Source organism: Camarhynchus parvulus, chromosome 3, assembly GCF_901933205.1.
Source record: "Camarhynchus parvulus chromosome 3, STF_HiC, whole genome shotgun sequence".
NCBI lineage: Eukaryota > Metazoa > Chordata > Aves > Passeriformes > Thraupidae > Camarhynchus > Camarhynchus parvulus.
Genome location: NC_044573.1, coordinates 17,063,214 through 17,082,607, shown reverse-complemented (window position 1 = coordinate 17,082,607; position 19,394 = coordinate 17,063,214). Strand labels below are relative to the sequence as shown.

General features: G+C 40.5%; 1 protein-coding gene across 2 annotated transcripts in view; it reads right to left on the bottom strand.

Moving 5' to 3' along the window:
* VPS54 (VPS54 subunit of GARP complex) overlaps positions 1-19,394 on the bottom strand; it is a 47,582-nt gene that overhangs the window by 15,102 nt on the left and 13,086 nt on the right. For both annotated transcript variants that reach the window (XM_030944296.1, XM_030944297.1), the window contains 11 exons: positions 17,562-17,596; positions 16,123-16,254; positions 13,301-13,686; positions 9,286-9,412; positions 8,146-8,253; positions 5,767-5,822; positions 4,206-4,302; positions 3,430-3,767; positions 1,436-1,565; positions 897-1,078; positions 100-212 (listed from right to left, as the gene is read on the bottom strand). In XM_030944296.1, coding sequence (XP_030800156.1) covers positions 100-212; positions 897-1,078; positions 1,436-1,565; positions 3,430-3,767; positions 4,206-4,302; positions 5,767-5,822; positions 8,146-8,253; positions 9,286-9,412; positions 13,301-13,686; positions 16,123-16,254; positions 17,562-17,596 — 1,704 coding nt within the window. The remainder of the gene's footprint in view (positions 1-99; positions 213-896; positions 1,079-1,435; positions 1,566-3,429; positions 3,768-4,205; positions 4,303-5,766; positions 5,823-8,145; positions 8,254-9,285; positions 9,413-13,300; positions 13,687-16,122; positions 16,255-17,561; positions 17,597-19,394) is intronic.

The following is a 19,394-nucleotide window of genomic DNA, read 5'->3' as shown; positions in this document are numbered from 1 at the left end:
ACACAGATCCAGAGTGCCATCAGAATATGTCCATCAACATTCAACAGCAGAATTTGCAGATAATAAATTCATTTCACAGCAGGACTGCAAGACACAGACCTGTTGGTTTTTTTTCAGGGAGAAAAATTCTGCCATCTGACACTGAATCAACGAGGTCCTGGAACTCGGCAGGAACTTCAGCTTGTTTCCAGCGCTCATTGTCCAAAAGCAGGCTGGGACAAACACAAAAGAGAGGAGGCTGAGAAAGAAATACCTTGTCTTGACATTTCTCTCGACTGTAATGCTGAAAAACAACTTTAACAAAAACCACTGGCCCAAGATGTCATGTCAGTCATCTTCATGAGAAGGAAGTGCCCGACAATTGTCAGCAGCAAAACAGAGCAACTCTGTGCTGGTCTAGAGATCTCACAATTCATTCATTCAATCTGTCATAGGGGACCAAAAACTACACCAGGCAATAAAGGTATTTATGAGATCACTGCCAATGAAATAATGGATAAATACTAGAATTTTAACAGCTTTTGTGGGATGAAGAGAAAACAGACTTGATGGATATTACTGGCCAGGCTGTTTCTCTGAGAGGTTTGGGTTTGTTTTTTTTTTAGAAAACAGCTGAAAGTGAATTATTCTTAAACCCCTGAAACAGAGCAATTCTGCTCTTCAAAACTAGCTTTGTGTACTTTCTGTAGCCATTACTGCTCTTATTTAGGTAACTGTAGAACAATCCAGTTTGAAACCAACTGGAAATAATTGGGGTTTAATAGAGTTTTTTCATCCCCTGCTTTTAAGTATAACAAGCTTACTGATGTTCTAGGCAATAAACGATTGTGTTCAGCTGGCATATCATACATAAAATGTTTCATGGAAGAACACAAATATTGTCTACGCAGAGGTACCTTAGTTTTGTCTTCCTCTCCTCGTGAAACCTATTCACAAATCTATTGGCTTGACTCTGAAGAGCTCCTCTCAAGGACATGCTTTTCCTGCCACAGATCTGCTCAGTATCCAAGATAAAGCCTTCCATCAAGCGAGAAAGAGTAACAAACTCATTGGAATTCAGCTTCTCTAGGAAGCCATCCTGCATGCAAAGAAAACCATTGTAAGGAGACACACCACCACAAAAATTCAGACATACAGAAGTAACTAGTCAGCATGTCTGAGGGCTACTACAGTTTGAAGAGGCACATTATTTAACCCTACATGTGACAGAGTAGACTGCAGTGCAAGCTGCTACCTTGTCACAGACACACATTCTCTGAATGAAGCATAGAAGACAGCAAATCAGAATATTAAAAAGAGAAAGAAATAGGTAGAAGAAACCAACACTGCCTTGCAATGATTTATGTTAACACTGGTGTGCTCTGAGCATTACCATACAGAGCCTGTGCTCACCAAGCATGAGGCAGCACCAGCAGTTCTGACCCAAGCTCCTCACCTTTGCTCTTGCCATGAGGAACTTGACTGAGCGATCGTGGCAGATATCAGAGGCATTATAAAGTAACTCCTGGATATTGTTTGCCAGCCTGACCAGCTCCAGGTCAGTCAGTTTCATGTCCTCACCGATCCTACAAATGACAGAACCAGCTGGCTGAGCATCAGTTTATGGAGCAAACGATATTTTTGCACACAGAAAGAAAAAGCCTTGCAGCAACTGTCAAATGCAGTCAGTTAATCACCAAAGTCACTTTATACAGATGGGATCTTCTAAGCTGCTGTCAAGGTCCTGTCAGTCCCTTGTAGCAAGGAAATGCATTACAGCACATCCTTTTCCTTTTTTTTTTTGATTTTGCATTCTAATTGCTATTAATGGTCTAAGAGTAAACATGATATAGCCATTACTGATAAAATAAATGTAATTAACAATTTACTGAGTTAAAATTTACCCAGCTCCTGTGAGACTTCAGCATCACAAGCATATGATAAATAAAAAACACAGCACTTTTCTTCCGATGCAAGTGTAAAGCCTAAAATAGATACTCTGCACTCCCCACAGCCTTAATCTACAGGCTGTCATTCTATTACCTCTTTAGACTACAGGCTCTTAAGGTGGTACTTTTTAAAAGACCTTGTATGATTTGTCTACTGTTACGAGGCCAGCACTTAGCACAGCTCTGCTGCTCATGGTTCATGCCATTAGTGAAGATCACCATCTTCTGGGCCAGCCCAAGGACTGACAGCATGACAGAAGAGAACTCGGAACACTACAGAGCAACAACTGGGCCAACATTGTTCTGTGTATTTTTACTAGCCTGCTCCAAACACAGAGCAAAGATGCAAACAAAACCAGAAGAGTGATGAAGTAAGTTCATTTTAGAACAAAGTTATGCAACCAGCCTCAGAAACAACTTTACTCCTCAGAAGCTCTAGCTGGATGGTGTATTTTTAGCAAACTTGGCAAAGTGCTCCACACTAGTTTGGATTCAACCCCCTTCCCTTTTCCTGCTCCTCCATGTAACCCTGAACTCCTCTTCACATTTCATTTCTCTTCCAGCGCACGACAGATGTTCAGACAGACAAAGGCCTGTGTTTTATGCATGCATAATTATTTAAAATCTATCTCCCTCAGCCAGCATTTTCATTTGGTGGGGAAGGTCTCTACCAAAACTAACAGCTGTTTCAACACATAAGTACAGATACTCAAGGACCAAGCAGCAAGAGCAGGCCACTTGCTGTCTTCCATCTCTCAGAAGGGTAACAAGTGGTATTTTCAGTTTTGCTTCACATAATTCTGTATCCAGACATGCTGGCTTTTGAAGTGGTTCATGCCTGAGTCTCACACACATTATGCCTGGCTCTTTCCAAAAGATAGCTCTGACTTGCAGCCACAAGTAAGGGGTGCATAAAAGGATGCCAGAAGGTTGGAACTCTGGAGACTGGAGCACTTCAGAGCAGCACTGCCTATGTAAACAAAGCACTGAGATGGACTGATTTATTTATTTATGCAAGTCAAATAGGTGATGAAAACAGAAGATTTTTCTCTGGAATTTACCAAGGTGTATTCTATGAAGCCATCTTAAAAAACCAAGCAAACAAAAAAAAAAACCCAGGAAAAATAACCATAGGAAACATGGACAGGGAATAGAAATGCTTCTGCCTGCTAAAGGCATGACAAATAATCTGTCTTCCAGGGACTCATTTCTCTCCTGCTCTCTACACAAGAGACCTCCCCAAAAAAACTAATAGAGAAGGGGTTCTTTTCTGGAAGAAGTGACATAAATCAGTCCCTCTACATATGGAGGTGAAAAAAAGGCAAATATAACAGTGCACTCTGATGGTAGTCTCTAGGGGGAGAGCCACTACACTTCACCTACCTAAAAAGCACATTCCTCCAAAGTCATTTTTGTACTGTGTGACCAGAAACAACCGCCTGCACCTCACCCCTGGTTCCAGCCACACTGCCAGGCGGAGACAGGCAGGGAGTTCACTCACATCATCTCCACTCCTCCTGGAGTGACAGAGGAGGACGTGTGCTCCTTGCTGGACGAGGAGTCGGTGGTGCACTCGGGCTCCGAGACGGAGTCACTGCTGCAGGGCTCGCTGTTGGGGGAGGTGTTCCTCTGGGAGGCAGAGTCGGCTGCTCCAGCCGGGAGCTCCCCGTCACCGAAGGCATCACTGATGAACATCCCCTCGTGGGTCAGGTAGGCCACCTCGCTGTCCACCAGGCTCTCCTTAGCAGAGTTCTTCTGTAACGTGTCCTCCAGGTCTCTGGTTTTTTGGTTCTTGTCTAGAACCAAGAAAACCACGCTACGGATAGTATTTAACGTTGCCTAGAATGAAATATAACTTTTATTACAAAAAAACACCCCAAAACCCAGTGCCATGAGCTTGTGCTAGAGAGATTTTCTTTGTTGTGTAATTAGTATTTAGAGGCAGATCCATTTGTCTGATGGCAACCAATATCTGATGTTTCTGAGGTAGGTGAAAGAAACCTCATTTGGAGCAATCTAACACGTACAAAAGTCCTGTCCTAATCCCTAGCAGCTTAGAATAGAAGTAATAGAGCAAAAGAGGTATTATCTCTTTGTCATTGCTCTCTTTGTTAGCACTAATCATTTTTGCCCTGGATGCCAATATGCACATCTCCTTTCAATCAGAGGTTTGAACACTACAAGTAAAACCAACATCTTAAGACTTCAAATGGAAAAGCAACTTCATTCCCTTTCATGCCTGAACTGTATGAAGTTCTTTGTAGATGAATGCCTTACCTTTACTCTCTTGAGGAAGATAGTGAATTTTGAAAAAATATTCTTCAGTAAATCAAACCACTGAGGAAAATTCATCATCCTCATCTGGTCTGCAAGCCTAAAAAAAGAGCAGTATTTAGCAAACAGCAATTGTTTGCTGGCCATGATGCCTACTGGCACACACAGGAAAAGAAAACATGCTTTAAATGGAATTGCAAACATAAGGAAAACTGTGTAGATTTTACCTGGCAAGCAACAGACAGCACCTAAACAACAGTCATGATCAACACAATGCAAGTGGAAAGGGGAAGGAGGGATATAGCATTAGATCATACTATCAGAAAATGAAAGCTTCACATTTACCCTTTAGCTCTTCCCTGGGCATAATGCTCTCTTCCCTAGGATAAGTATGTCTTACCTACAAGGAGTGGGATTAATAACACTTTCACAAACCATGTGCAAGGGAAAAAAATTACAAAAAAATCTACACGAAAATACTTTTCTAGTGTTAAAAAGCTGTGTTATTAAGCCCATTTAAAGGCTCTGTTTGCAAGGCATTGCAATGAGACCACTTCTGCAATTCAAGTACAAGTCAGCAGTTTGTGGCAAAAGGGCAGAAAAATCATTGACAGAACAAAACTTAAAACCCTGTAATACACAGTTAGGACCCAAGAGCAGGAGACTAAACACTAGAGAATGGTGACCAAATATTCAATGTGTAAAAATGATCCTGTGCCCAGTCATTTCTCAGTCTGGGTATGAATTCCATGCAGGTTTTGCAACTCACTTTGCTTTATCAGCTGGGCTATTTTTATTATCTTGGGATAACACTTTGCTGAGTCAAGTGAATCATAAAGCCATAGAAAAAACAGAAGCTGGCAGGGGCCCCTGGAGCTGGGGCCTCTGGAGCTGCCTTGGCCAAGCCCTGCTCAAGGCAGGTCCAACTGCACGGGGCTGCTCTGGGTCAGTCAAAGCCTGACCATGTCCCAGAACACAGACTGCACAGCTTCTCTGGGGCTGTGTTCCAGTGTTTGATCAGCCTTCTGGGGAACAGATTCTCCCTACCATTCAAATGGAATTTCTTGTCTTCCACATTGTGCCCACTGCCCTCAGGGCAAACTCTGAGAGGAGTCTGGCTCCATCTCTGCTCTGGCATTTGCCTTTGATGGGCTTGGTGAGGTTCCTGATGGACCATTTCTAGGGCTGAAGCTGTCTGGTCTCCTCTCTGGATAACTCCTGTTCTTGATTATGGGGAACTTAAACTCATGTTTTAATACAAAGTCCCAGATTATGGTAACAGGGAATGCTTTCAAGCAGAGATGTATTCTTCATGTAGTGAGATTCACAGAATTTTAGCATTTATTTCAAGGGTAAATTTAAGGTGACATTAACATATGAATGAGAAGTAAAACAATATCCACCCAGAGGTGGACAAAAGCAAAGCCTTAGGATGCAAGAGAAGAATAATCCTTAATTATAGGGAAATTTAAGCAAAAATTAGAACAGTAAATTTATCTATGCTAAAAATCATACTATCCCCACCCACCAGCACCACCAAAAAAAAATCTGGCTGCATACTTACTTAACAACCACTTCTGTGTCTATTTCTTCTATCTGCGATACCGTATTAACCACACACTGCCAAATTTTAAGGGGGGGGAAAAAAACAAAATAAAAGACGATCTTAGCTTCTTTCTAACCACTGTGTCATAACAAACACATTAATCCTCAAGTTAAATAAGGAAAAGTAAAAGAAGAAAAGAAAGAGATACTTGTATCACTTAACAACTTCTCTAAAAACACACCAAAAAAAAAACCCCAAAAACCAATCAACCCCCTCCCAAAAAAACCAAAAGAAATCCCCCAAAGCAATTGGTGCATACAAAACTGGCCAGCTTCTTCAGGTCTCCAGTACAATCAATTTTCATTCCAAACACATCTACAGTTCTACAGCCATTTCATTCATCTCTTCTCCCATTACTTGTAAGCCTAAGGTACAAATCAACTCCACTCACACTGAAAAAAGGCTTTTCCCCCAAATGCCAGTCAATAAACTGAACAAATGGGTAGTAGAGTGTGAACTCATCTTGCCTTTAAGCAAGTTTGTACAATCCCAATGGTGACTGAGGGCTTCCATCTCAAGCTACATGGCTTTTACCCCTTATCTGAATAACAGCGGTCAGTACAGAAGCTTCTGAAGAACAGAACCTTGCTCTTGAACTATGCAGTGTGCTCAGTGCTTACAAACCTCTGCTCTTACACTTGCCTGGCAACAAAAACCTAGTAAAATTCACTGACCAAAACAGCCCAGCAATGCATTTGAAGAGGAAGCACATTTGAGGGTGTGGCAAGAAAAGAGTTTCCTTTATTAACAAAAAGTACCCCTAAGAGTTGAGACAATGGGCCACCATACAAAAGCATTGCAAAAACCACACAGGAATTACACAAATCCTGCCTATTTTCCTTATTGAACAGAAATTTACACTGGAATTTGATTAAACATTGTCTATTATTAACCAGAGGCTGAAACCTGAAAACTCGAACTTAAATTTTCCCAGCAGAATGGAAAAAGCATTTTGAGACTGAGAATGAGCAGAAAAACAGGGAGTGCTACCTGTCTATTATATGATCAAACAAACAATCTGAAGGGAAAAAGAAGTCTCCTAATGACTTCTGCTGATACATGCAAGTGAAAAGCCAGTGGAGACTGCCACGCAGATGAACAGCTTTATCCTGATGTTATTCATTGATTCTTTCTTTTAGCAATTTACTAGCAATATGGGCCTATGCACCTTGTACAACCAGACCAACAGAACTATGGGGCTGCAATGTGAAAGGGACTGGAACAGCCAAGTCTGGCTCAAAACAAACACCTTCAATTAACAGTATTAAAAAACCAAATCCAAACCTTTAAAAACTAGGTTCTCAACCAAGCTCACAATGCAGCTGTGAACTGCAGACTATCCTATGAGGACAGGAGATGCCCAACTCAGCACCTATCTCCCAGCCTTTGAGATACAAATCAGAGGGAGTTCATAGCACATCAGGCATAACTCTAAAAAATCACCTATCTCTAAGGAAAAAACCCCATTCTTACACAGAATTCTTACATATGTGGGAAAACAAACAAGATGAGTAAAACTGAAAGTACCACACACATCCCCTAAGTTCAGTCTGAGATCTGTTTGCAAACAAAAGTCATCATGTCACTATCCAAATTACCCAATGTATTTCCCCCAAAGCAAGAATGTGAATTTTGTTCAATTATTGATTTTAGCCGGTTTTATCAATAAGTTTTTTTGGCTTGAAATACTCTGCCCTAAAAGGCAAACCACCACACCAATGCAGAAGAGGATTTGGGGCTAAATTTAAGTTATTTTAAAGGTAAGCACTTCTACCTTCTCCATTACTTCACCTTGCTCTCTCAGAAATAGGCAAGGATATTTTCCAACCTTTTATCACGTGCCTGTGCTAGGTCTGTGTTAACATAAAGGCAAGAAATATCTTCTGTACCATTTGCAGGGAATTAATTTCTTTAAACTGGCAAGTTCTTTGATTCTCCTTTATGTGTTTATACCAAGAACTCCAGGGTTTTGCTTCACAGTGAGTTGGGAAGGAGAGGTTTTTAGTGTGCTTTTGGAGTTTGTTTTGTTGTGGGTTTTAATGAAATGTAGTGCTATGACACAACTCTACTATTTGAGAGAGCCACGTGTTAAGAGAAAGGGAAGTTCACAACAATGTTATTTTACATAGAAAACAGGGAGCTTATGTTACCTACACCTCCCAAAAATTATTCTGCAAATACCTTTGTGCTTCAGGGAGCCCTTTAAGTGTCTGCAAGCTCAGCTGCTCTGAGAGACCATCAGCCACCCAAAAAACTTCATCAGAGCTGTTATTAATGACTAAAAAAATTATTTTGCAAGGGGTAGAGAAAAGCTTGTCAGGTACATGTTTGTCTTACCTGTTTAATTATATTCTTTGCAGTATTAATCATTTCATCTCCATATATTTCATAAAAATTTAGCTTCCTTTGTTTCAGAAGTCCAAATACTAGAGATACAAGTCTCTCCTATCAAGAAAAAGAAAATTAAAAAAAAAAACCACACATGAAAAATATCAAGGTGAAAACAAGAAACAATTTTAAGAAATTGCACAGCAGTAATAAAGTTCACGTATCAAGCACACAGTGAACAGCATTTAGGTCAATCCAATTCCTCCAGACTAACGCCAAGCTTTGCCGATACAAAAGAAGTTCCCTGTGGCAATACCAGCTGAGTCTCTCCCTCCCACCCCTTTTCCTGCCAATTCCTGAATTGGGCTCACTGACAAGTGCTTAAACCTGTGGATATTTCTAACCATGAGTGAGTTTCCTGAGCCTGAGCAAGGCTGACACTAAGCACAGCCCGAGGAAAGGCTGCAGCACAGAGGGCAAGAAACCACAGGGCAGAAAGGGGAGCACTGCAGTGCTACTGCCAACCACTACATCTCATAAATGGATTAAACAAGGCTGAACAGGTCATAGGCTCTAGCAATTAATAGAGCCCTACAGGCAAAATCCAGAAAAATCTTTTCTGGGCTAGAAAGCAACCACAATAGCCTAATCTTCGTACGTTTATGATCTTCAGGGGAATGAGGAATATATATCTATATATACTGTGAATGAAGCATGCATTCAGGGCAACCATATGCTTGGTATAAGCACCCATAAAAGCATGGGGAGACAGAATGAGAACAACATGCAAATATCAGCTTTCATTGCAAATCTTAAATTTTTACAACCAAGTAGATCTGAGTCCATGTTCTTTTCCACTTACATGCTTAGGTTCATGAAGTGAACTCAGTATACATTTAATCACAGAAAACAGAACTGATTATTTTGAAAAAATGAAGTGGGCCTCGATTGCAGTTCAGAGTTTAATTAGAATTATTTAATCTTATCAAGCACAAAAATAAATGGGCGGGGAGAAGTGTGGATGAGAAGTTAAATAGTCTAAAATTATAGTGTTGCTACTAGAGACCTGAGTGAATTAGTTGGTGCTAATTAAGTATGTTAAAGATGCAAACATATTCATGAGACAGTTTATTTCAATAACAGACATACCTCTTCTAGAATTTGGCAATCATCTTCTAGGGGTCTATTTAAATCATTGCGAGCATAAGTTGAAAACTCTGCAATCATCATTTTATCTATCAGCTTTTCCAGTTCACAAAGCTGTGAGCCAAGATGCCTAAGAAAAACAGCCATTGAGATATGAGCTAAATAATCAACCTGAAAACGAATCATTAGTTCACAGCTGAAGAAAATAACCACCCAGCAGGAAATTTCCATGCAATCAATGCTGGCTTAATGGGAGGCTCCAATCTTCCACTCCTCAGAGCAGCTGAAATTATACATTTTTCAGAGGCACTGTCACCTTACACCAAAACATATGGACTTGAATATTGATGGAGGACAAAATTTGGAAGTAGGGCTTTTTTCTTTTTTTGGAAGGTGCCAAGTACCTCTCTGCCCAATGAGGTGAACAAGAACTAAGAATACTCACTGCTTGTCAGCATAAAAGTGTTAAAAAGTCTTTGGCCTCAGATCATCAGTCCACAAGTTCTTCTAATTCAAACATTTGCGCTTTTGATGTGATCACAGATTAAATTCACATGACAGGATGGCTTTCAGAGAACACACATGAGTTTTTAAATTTGCCATTTTTTATGCTACTCTAAATTAAAAGTATTTTTCCCAAGTATGGGCGATTTTAGACTATATTTTGCAGACTGTTGTCATACAGAACCACAAGGGAATTTCTCACTTCAGAAATATCAACCACCCTTTAAAAGTGTGAACTTCAGAGATGTCAAACACTACAGGCTTTTCAACTTCCACTAACAACTGGGAACAAATATCAGTAAAAATCAGACTGCCTTTTCTTTAACAAAAACAAACAAATACGGAGACTTTGCAAATGAGAATTAAGTGGAGCTGTGATATTTTAGATAAGCCTAGATACAAAATGGGGGAGATGAACATGGCTTTCATTCAGTGCTGGTGTAGCTGGATCCTTTGCTGTCATAACTTATGACTCCTGATTCCTCCCTCTTCCAGAAACACACACAGCCAGCACTGAGCTGAAGTCCAGGAATCTTGCTGGATCTGAGTTGAGCAGATTAACTTATTTATTTTGATTTCAAGATGACCAGGGATGTACCTGCTTTTGAAATTGTTCAATAACTCATTGGAATGGACAAAGCAGACATATTTAAAATATCTAATTCAAAAATAGCCCGTAGAAAATCCAAGCCAGCTGCATCATGGGCATTTCAGAACAAACACAACAGGAAAACACCCCAAAGATTATAACAACTGGAGTTGCAAAACTGACTGCAGGACTAGGAGCCACAAGACAAAGGCTCTTACTGGGGTAAGCATGAAGATGCTCCTTGGTACATTATTTCTGTACCTGTGCTGAACTGCACTGAAACACACCAAAAGCTGTCCTCTCAAAACTCAGCTATGGAAACATCCAACAACAGCTCCCAGCACTGGCGCTCAACACTGTCTAAGAGGTTCCAGTCCCTAGCAGCGACAAAAATCCCTCCAACCTGAAACATTCAGGAACAAGTCAAACCTTAATTCACACTCCAGAAAAACACCTTGGTAATTATCTTTTAACAGGTACCACTCACACATCAGATCCTTTCAATGAATACTGAATATGACAACTCTTATCATGGAAAATGACGACTGCAGGGTAAAGCTTCTTTTAAAACACATAAATGAGAACTATTTTTCCATGCATCAGCTTTTACTGAATAAAATACTGTAAAAGTGTGGTTTGCCAGCATACCTGTGGGGAAAAAACCCCAAAACACAAAACAAAAATCCAAACCAGCCCCCCAACAAAATCACTTATCTCCATCACCCCAACAAGGACTGTGAAAACTATGCAGAAAGTGTTTTCACTGACTTTTAAGTTAGTTAACACATCAGCTTTCCTTTGTAAAATTAAAAGGGTTAACTTGAAAAGGTTAGAGCTCTAAAACTTTAATTCTATCCTAGAGTAGTAACAAGCAGTTACAACTGACACATAGCATTAGTGACATTAACCCAGACTAAAGATGCCAACGTATTACTTCACACAACCTTTACGATTTTTTCATTTTTTGCTACAACTAGAAACAAACTACATTTTTCTCTGCATACAGCATGACAAGGGAAAAATTAATTCATTATTTGAGTTGTTTTCTTACTGCTTTATATTGAATGATTCTGACATGACTCAATTGAAAACACCAAATTCTACAAGCTGCCATGGCGACATTAAAACAAGATGCTGGGAGTTTTTTTCATTGGATATTTAGTAAAAAAATAGTAATTATTTAGAAAATGTGTTATTGCTTTGGAAGTATCTTGTTAAATAAAGTGGGTATTTAATTCACTTGACAAGCACATCATTCTTGCTCAGAATAAAGCAAGAAGATACCTTTGGTATTTCTTAGGAAAAACAGAAGAATATGTGCTTGCCACCAATTCAGATATTTTTTAATTTTTTTTTTTATTTTTAGAAACACTACATTCTACCGAGAAGTTTTATCAAGACTTCCATCTTTCCACTGCACAATATTTCTTCACAAAAGCTATATACATAGGCCACTGTGAGATCTGGAAACTGTGCTGGGCTTCTCAGCTGCACTTGCATTTCAGGTGGGGTACATGACTTAGGTAGCTCTTAACTCACCTTTGTGAGCCTTTACTGTCCAAAGCAGAGAGGACATTTCCCACACACATCACTGTCTGTAACTACCAAAACAACCAGCTAAGCTTTACTCACAGAAATTATTCTTTACAGACAAGATGATTATCTAAATATGTTCCACACCTGAGGGTAATTTTGAAACAATGGCACATTCTTGGGACATCAGGTCAATCAATCAATGACAAGAGAATGGCACTCTCTGCTGACAGAGCACACAGGTTACCCAGCTGCAAATCACAGCTGATTCTGAGTGATGCTGTCACAGGGCTGTAGAACTGCACTGACTTGTCACCAAGGTCAGTACAAAGGTGACTCAGTCAAGGGCTGTGCACCAGAATCAAGCGGTTGATAGCACGAACACTAAAGAGGACAAACTGCACTGAAGCATCTGAAGAGAGACAAGTTACACTTTATAGACAGTCTGTTTCTAGTTTTTTTAATAAAAACATTTATAGCAACTTTACCCTAATAATTTATTAGCTCTTTTAATTTTTTTTTTCATTTTTAATAATTTTTCTCAGACTTTTTCCTGAGATCTTTTCTACATAAAATTTTAGTTTTATCTGAACTAGCTAGAAGATGTGTTAGGAACTTGACAAAAGAGATGGACAAGAGCAGTAACTATATAAAGCTCTGAACATTCATGTTGCAGGAACTGAGCAGCAATCATGTTTCCATTATGCAAGCTGTGGACCACTGGGCTGCAGGAACCACAAAACCTCTAAAGAAGGCACCCCTCGCCCAGCATCCACTTAGAAAACTTAGCACACAGCCCTCAGCAGGCTGATGCAAGCCTTGGAGCTGATGTAACCACACACTGCTTCTGCCAGCATCATGCCACACTGGCAGTTTGCACGCACCACTTTTAAAAGTGCCCATATCTTATAACAGCCTATTTTATTTTATATCAGGTAGAAGGATTCTCCTGTGTTAATATTCCTGCATGCTCCTTTAACAACTCCAGCCCAGGTCAGCCACTAAAGACACAGGCCCAAGGGCCCATCCCTGGAGTGCTGCCTGCAGGAGCATTGCAGACCCCCACGTGGAAAACACCTCAGCTACAAGCCATGCAAGATGAAAGTCCAGCCACAGCTTTGCTCTCGTCTCTGCACCCCTAAAACATTTGTAAACCAGAATAGAGGACAAAGCATTTAGATATTAAAAGTTGATTCCACTCCAAAAAAAAAAACACCCCATCTCCAGCAAAGGCATCAGTCACACTGCTTACGCCACACATTTTATACGTTCTGTATTAGGTCCTCTAAGAATGAATGAACAAAGGTGGAACAAATCCCTTCAGGCAACATAATATGCTCAACACATTCCAGCTCTGCTTGCATTTTATGTATTTCCTACATGGTTACCTACCGGAAACTGTGAATACCTTGAAGCTCTTGCTGTAACACCTCTTGTGTTGTTGCTATTAAGTCCAAAGCTCCAACATACTCTGAAGTGGAGAGCAGCAACTGTACTGTGGGCTGTGTTTGGTGTACAGTAGCCATTAACTTCAGTTTATTGTATGCTTTTATACAGTTATTTCTGGTGAGTGACAGTCTTAAAACTCGAAGCGATCCTTCACACATTACTTTATCAATTTTAGAGATTTTCTCTCTAAGCAATTTTACAGCCTGGGAGGTTTTCCTGAGGTAGTCCTGCAACTCATGCTGAGAGGTCATTGCATGAAAAAATGCTTCTGAACGGAGAGAAATCTGATGAGCAATATTGACTTCCACAATGTCCAGATAATGGCTCAGCTGGGAAGAGGAAAAAGCAACATTATTGTTATGACCTGGAGGCTTTATCACCATGCAAATACACTTTCAGAGTATTTGTCTCATTGTATCATGAGGAAATTTTGCTAATAAAAGTTAAATCCCTTTGCATTGTGGTTTAGTAACTTCTTTTTAAGTTAACTCAAAATCACTGTGGGAAGACTGATTTGATGCCTTTCCTGCTTGAAAATAAAAAGTTAGAAAAGCAAATAAATCTAAAATACTCCAAGTTTTGTGCCACATGGTTGCACACTGGCCACAGAATATGGACAATAACCAGGAGACAGCTCTGGATACTGGCTTGCAAGCAACAGTATATATATGCAGATAAGCTGTGAAATTTGGGTCACTGAAGCTGCTAAAGTTGCAGCCACTATATCTGACGACACACCACTGGAATGGCTCTGCTTATTGAAAAAGCTGTAGTACCTTCTTTGTACAAAAATCTCCAGGGTATCTCTGGCTGCAGTTGTACTTTTGCCAACCAGCTGGAATTAGTACTAAGCCTTTTTCCTGTGTGCTGGCACTGTGGGATTCCCGGAGACAGAGTACACCTACCTGTTCAGAACCTGAAATTCAAATTCTCCATGTCCAACAGTTACCAGACCACAGTGCTGGTCTGATTTTTTCACTGTAATAGCCCTGTGTTTTGGCTTAGGCTGAATATGCAAACTCCAAGGACTGAGGCTTTAGGATGCTCATCTGAATGTTAATACTCAGATGACCTGGTTTCTCAGAGGTGCCAAGCATTCAAACCTCCTGCTGAATTCCAAAAGGCCAACCAGAGATGGAAAGGAAATCAGTTGGAGAATGTCTCCTTCTTGAAGTTATTTTCATACTGCTTCCCATGGATACACTAAGGATTTATACAACATACAAACTCACCTTTTTTGTTCACATCTAATTTAATCAGAAGCATCCTCCACCAACCAGCTGTGACACACCTAGCCACAGGGAAAGCCAAGACAGACTCTGACACAGGGATCAGAGAAAGGGCTATTACAAACAATTATTTATGTGATTGTACCAACCAGATGCCCCAGAGGTCCCTTCACTATGCTAAACAAGGTAGAACAAACAGAGCAAACAGCACCTGCCTCAGAAAGAGTCCCAATGTAGGGCAACACATGGGAGGAGGTAAAGAAGAAAACACCGTGAGGAAATTTTTGAAGTAGATCAACAGCAGTCCAAAAGATCTTGCCTAAGACAAGGTTTTCAAAATCCTGTTGGAAAATGGTGCCTGGAGCTAGGGACAATTACAGCAGCAGGGTGCATATTTACATGTGGTAAGTGTAAACCTCGTGCAGTTCAGAGGCTTTAGAAAGTAAAACAACAAATGTGGGCTCATTTCAGTCATATGAAGCAGTGTTTTCACTCCTCTGCATCAGTGGGGGCTCTGGGTCTGCTTCAACACAAGTCCTTTCTGAGTGTCCATGCTGCTTCCTGGCACATTTTGGGAATTTCACAGCATATGCCAGACACTGCTTTTTCATCTTCAGACAGCAACTGCCCCAAAAAACTCCTAAGAAGACTTCCTCCAACTTTAGATGTGGAGAACAACCTAACAAACCTTTGAGGTAGCCTCCAGCAGAGCCTGTCACTTCTTCCTGAGTTGGCAGGAGAAGAGGAAGACTAATTCCCAGAAATTTGGAAACACCTTTCAGACAATCGCATGGTATTTTTTGCTAAGGTACCTTATTTTTTCCTGATGTACCTCACTACTCAGATTTTCTAAAAGCATTTTATGGGCATTTGTACTGTAAAGATGACTCATTATGAGATTTTCTGTATTATGACTACATAACTAGCAAAAAAAGATAAAAACAACCAAGAAGAGACTTCTGTTTCCAATATGAAAGAAACTGCTCTGCTTTCATGTTTTTCTTTGTGAAATGCAAAAACAGATCAGTGCAGACAACAACAAAAGTAAGCAGAATCTCCTAAAACACAAACACCATAGGATTTAGTATTGCTTTTAGCATAAACCACAGAGCCTTGAATCTGAAATTTTCCTGAGAAGTTGGAAAATAACAGTCTGACACAGTGTACAACCTGTGCAATCCAGCTTTCCCTTCTCACAGAACTGCTCTTCCTCCCTAAGAAAACTACTCCACACCTCTGAAGTTCTCCATATACAGCTGTTTCAGTAAGTCACAGCTGTCGTGAAAAGCCAGTTGTTACATAATACACAGATTCTTTTCTTCCACATTTGACAGATTTACTGAGCAGGGAAAAAAAGTTCTCTTCCAGCAGGACGCTTCCTGCATGATTTCCTAACAATCTGCAGCCTGATGTAAAATGAGAGATAGCAAAGCCCACAATGATGTCTCAAGAAACACTACACAGCAGAAGCCATGGAGTTCCTTTGCAGTATCCACCAGCACTGATGGATAACCATAACTTGTGTCAAAGTTGTACCTTTTCTTGAAGTAACTTGGAGGAAGCTGCATCACGATTTCCTTTTCCACCAGCGGTACTAAAATGAGACCATGGTAAAACGGCATTAAATGTTAAGGAATCTTCCAAGGCAAAATCTGGTTTCATAAAAATCTGAAACAGAAAAACAAAAGAAATAAATGTGCCTCACTCACCCCTATATTTTTTGCCCCAGTTAAACACATCTCCTGTCTCATTAAGCAAAAAGAGACCTTATTTGTTGATTTCAAAATCCAGAGTTTCATTTATTTGGGCAAACAAATTAATTCCAGACCTTACAACCAATGTACTTTAAAAGCTTCTGTGATCTGACAAAGTCATATCCCTCTGAAAGTGGAAGTCACAGCTCTGAAATTACATATGGATTCAACCACCTGAGATGATCTAAACACCCTGAGTGTGCAAACACAGAGAGCTTTAAAGTGCAGGTGGGGCCTCTCAAGGATCTGAGCAAAGCTTCTTCACTAACAAGGGCATCCTGCTGCTATCTGCTCCTTCCTGGGGCCACAGCTCCCACCAGGCCGATCATCCAGCTGGCTGTCAGGGTGCAGCAAGTGTTCCCTGGGAGGGAGCAGAGCCTCAAGCTGACATCCTTTAGGCAGGATGTAGCAACTGTGCTGGGCACAGGAAGAGTCAGTAACACACAACATTAACCACACCTCCTGGAGAACTATTCATCTAAAATTCTCTCAGGTAACATCATTTATACTCGACAAAACCTTGAGCTTACAGGCAGGCAGTAGAACTCTCCTCCTTTTATTTATGAAGTGTAATTTTAAAAGGTCCAACGCAGACTGCAGCATCACACCACACTCAAGCATACTTGTTTCCTGGACTTTAAATACTGCAGTGACAGCTACTCAAGTCACAGCCTACACAACTGGCACAGAGATGCTGACCCATGTTAGTACTCTGACTTCTTACTATACCTATAAAAAAATTATTCAGATTAAAATGGAATCTGGAGCTGTGTCTTTTGTGTCAACCTGACACAAAAATCCACATCATGTGTGCTCCATGCTTATATGCAAGTGAGCTCTAATCAAGGATCCAAGTAGTTAAACCTAATGCTGAGCTGTACACTGGGCAATATCCAAGCTTTTCTCAAATTCTTCAGTTTTCCCTTCCTCCTAGACTATCTAATTCTGCTCAGCTCTGAGGTCTTAACTTCATTTATTTAAAGATGAAAAAAATAATGGTAGTTGTATTATACTTTAAGAGAAAAACTGAGACCATGGAAACAATAAGAAAAAAAAAGACAAAGCAAATCATCCTTAGTCTTTAAATTCTGAGCACTACAGATCCTCTTGAGAATCAACCCAAGTCATCAGTGAGGACAAAATTTCTACAGAGTACATGCATATATCCAACACTTCATGTGAGAAAGTCTTACAACAGCTCCAAGTGCCCAGAAGCCATACCTTAGGTACTTGTTCCAGATCTGTCCTGGATTTATCTAAAATTAAACAAAACACAGGTAGTCATTCATGAGCAAACAACAGGAAACAATTCCCTTAAACAAGTGAATCCCATGAGGAAGTTTTCAAGACAATGATGCCATGTTCCTCACAGAGGGGGAACAGGCTTACAAACTGAAACGAAACTTTCTGACTGAACATGAGGAGAACCTTGATGACATGAGGACAGTCAAGCACTGGAGCAGGCTGCCCAGAAGGGCTGGGTACTTCAGAGATTTTCTGGATATATATTTGTAGATATTTTCTGGATATTCCTATTTTTCTTGGTAAAGATTTGAATGGCTTGGTCTGACCTCACAGCTGAACTGGCTTTGAGATGGCAGTTGCAGTAAAGTCCTTCTGAAGTCCCTGCCAACCTGAAATATTCTGATTCCTTGAAGTACTCTTTTGTCCTTTGCAGTTCAGGTCTCATGCCCAGAATACTCAAGGGAGCTTGCACTTGGCTGCTTTGGCAGTGTCAGTGATTGTCATACAAAGCAATCCACTTAGCACTTCACATTCATTAGTGCACTGGCAAGGACCAGTAAAAGGTCCTTCTAACATCATCTCAGTTTTAATGCTTCAGACTGAAGCTGCCCATATAATCACTTTTGCACAGCACTTGGAGATTGGATGCACAAAGACTGGCAAGAAGGATGAACAAGGGCTAGGGCCAGAGTCCCAAGCACTGACCAAGCAGCACAGCAGCACTAATTCCCATGGAGTATGCTGACCTGACAATTGCAGAGGGTGAGAGAACTGAGCTGGGAAAAGAGTGAATTCATTATATCCCAGCAAAACTTCAAGAAACGGCAAATTCAGCCAAAATCCCCTGTCCCACCCTTACTCATTACTTTAGTGGGCATTAAGAAGATGGGGCACACTGGAGGACAAAAAAGTTGAGGAATTTAAAAGCAACAAGCCCATATCTCTGCTGGAGACAGTCTGCTCAACCCTGACAAACATGGCCAAGTGCTACCCCAGCATCAGCTCCCATACTGCTCTCTTTGGTTTTTACTTCATTTGTTTCTTACTTTATTTGTATCAAAGTACAGAAGGCAACCTTGGAATCATCCTGCTGTCCTCAGCCTTTGGACAGACCAATTCTTACAGGAGTGAAAGGCTAAGTCTTGTGGGATGGAGTTAGAGGAAGACAGGAAACAGTAACAGCAGAATTTATAGAAAATCACAAGCTTCAGTCTACCAAATGATGTTTCTACTAAGAAGTGTCCAGCTACACAAGCAGCTCCCAGTTACTTTAATGACAGTAACTTTCTCTTTTTAAAAACACTCATACTCTTTTAAGATGGATTAAGGTAAGACTGAAGAAGGCACTTTGATTTTGCAGTATTGATTTATTAAAAAAATATGGATATTGATCTAGTACCGATATCCAACTGTGACGGACAAAGACTCTCTAACAGTTTAGAGTTAGGAAGTGTGCGTTTATTGTGACTCTGGGCAGCGTGTGGGATAGCTCCCAAATACACACCCTGTATTACAGAGGTGATTACAGAGCCCTTTTATCTATACAAGTATTGAATACCCAAAATACAAATGCATATTCATAACTTTGGTACATCCCATTCCCTGCTTCGTATGGTAATTATTTCAAAAGCTATTAAGCATGGGTAGTTTGTTCCTTGAAATGGGTTGGTGGTCCCTTTCATGGGGAGGGGCCCCAAAATGAGGAAGTAAATGAAGTCTTCCTCATTCTGACCTTTCTACCTTTTCAATGCAAATATGACAAATGAACCCTTGGTAGAACGCCCATTCCCGTCTTCAATTGGTTTCAGA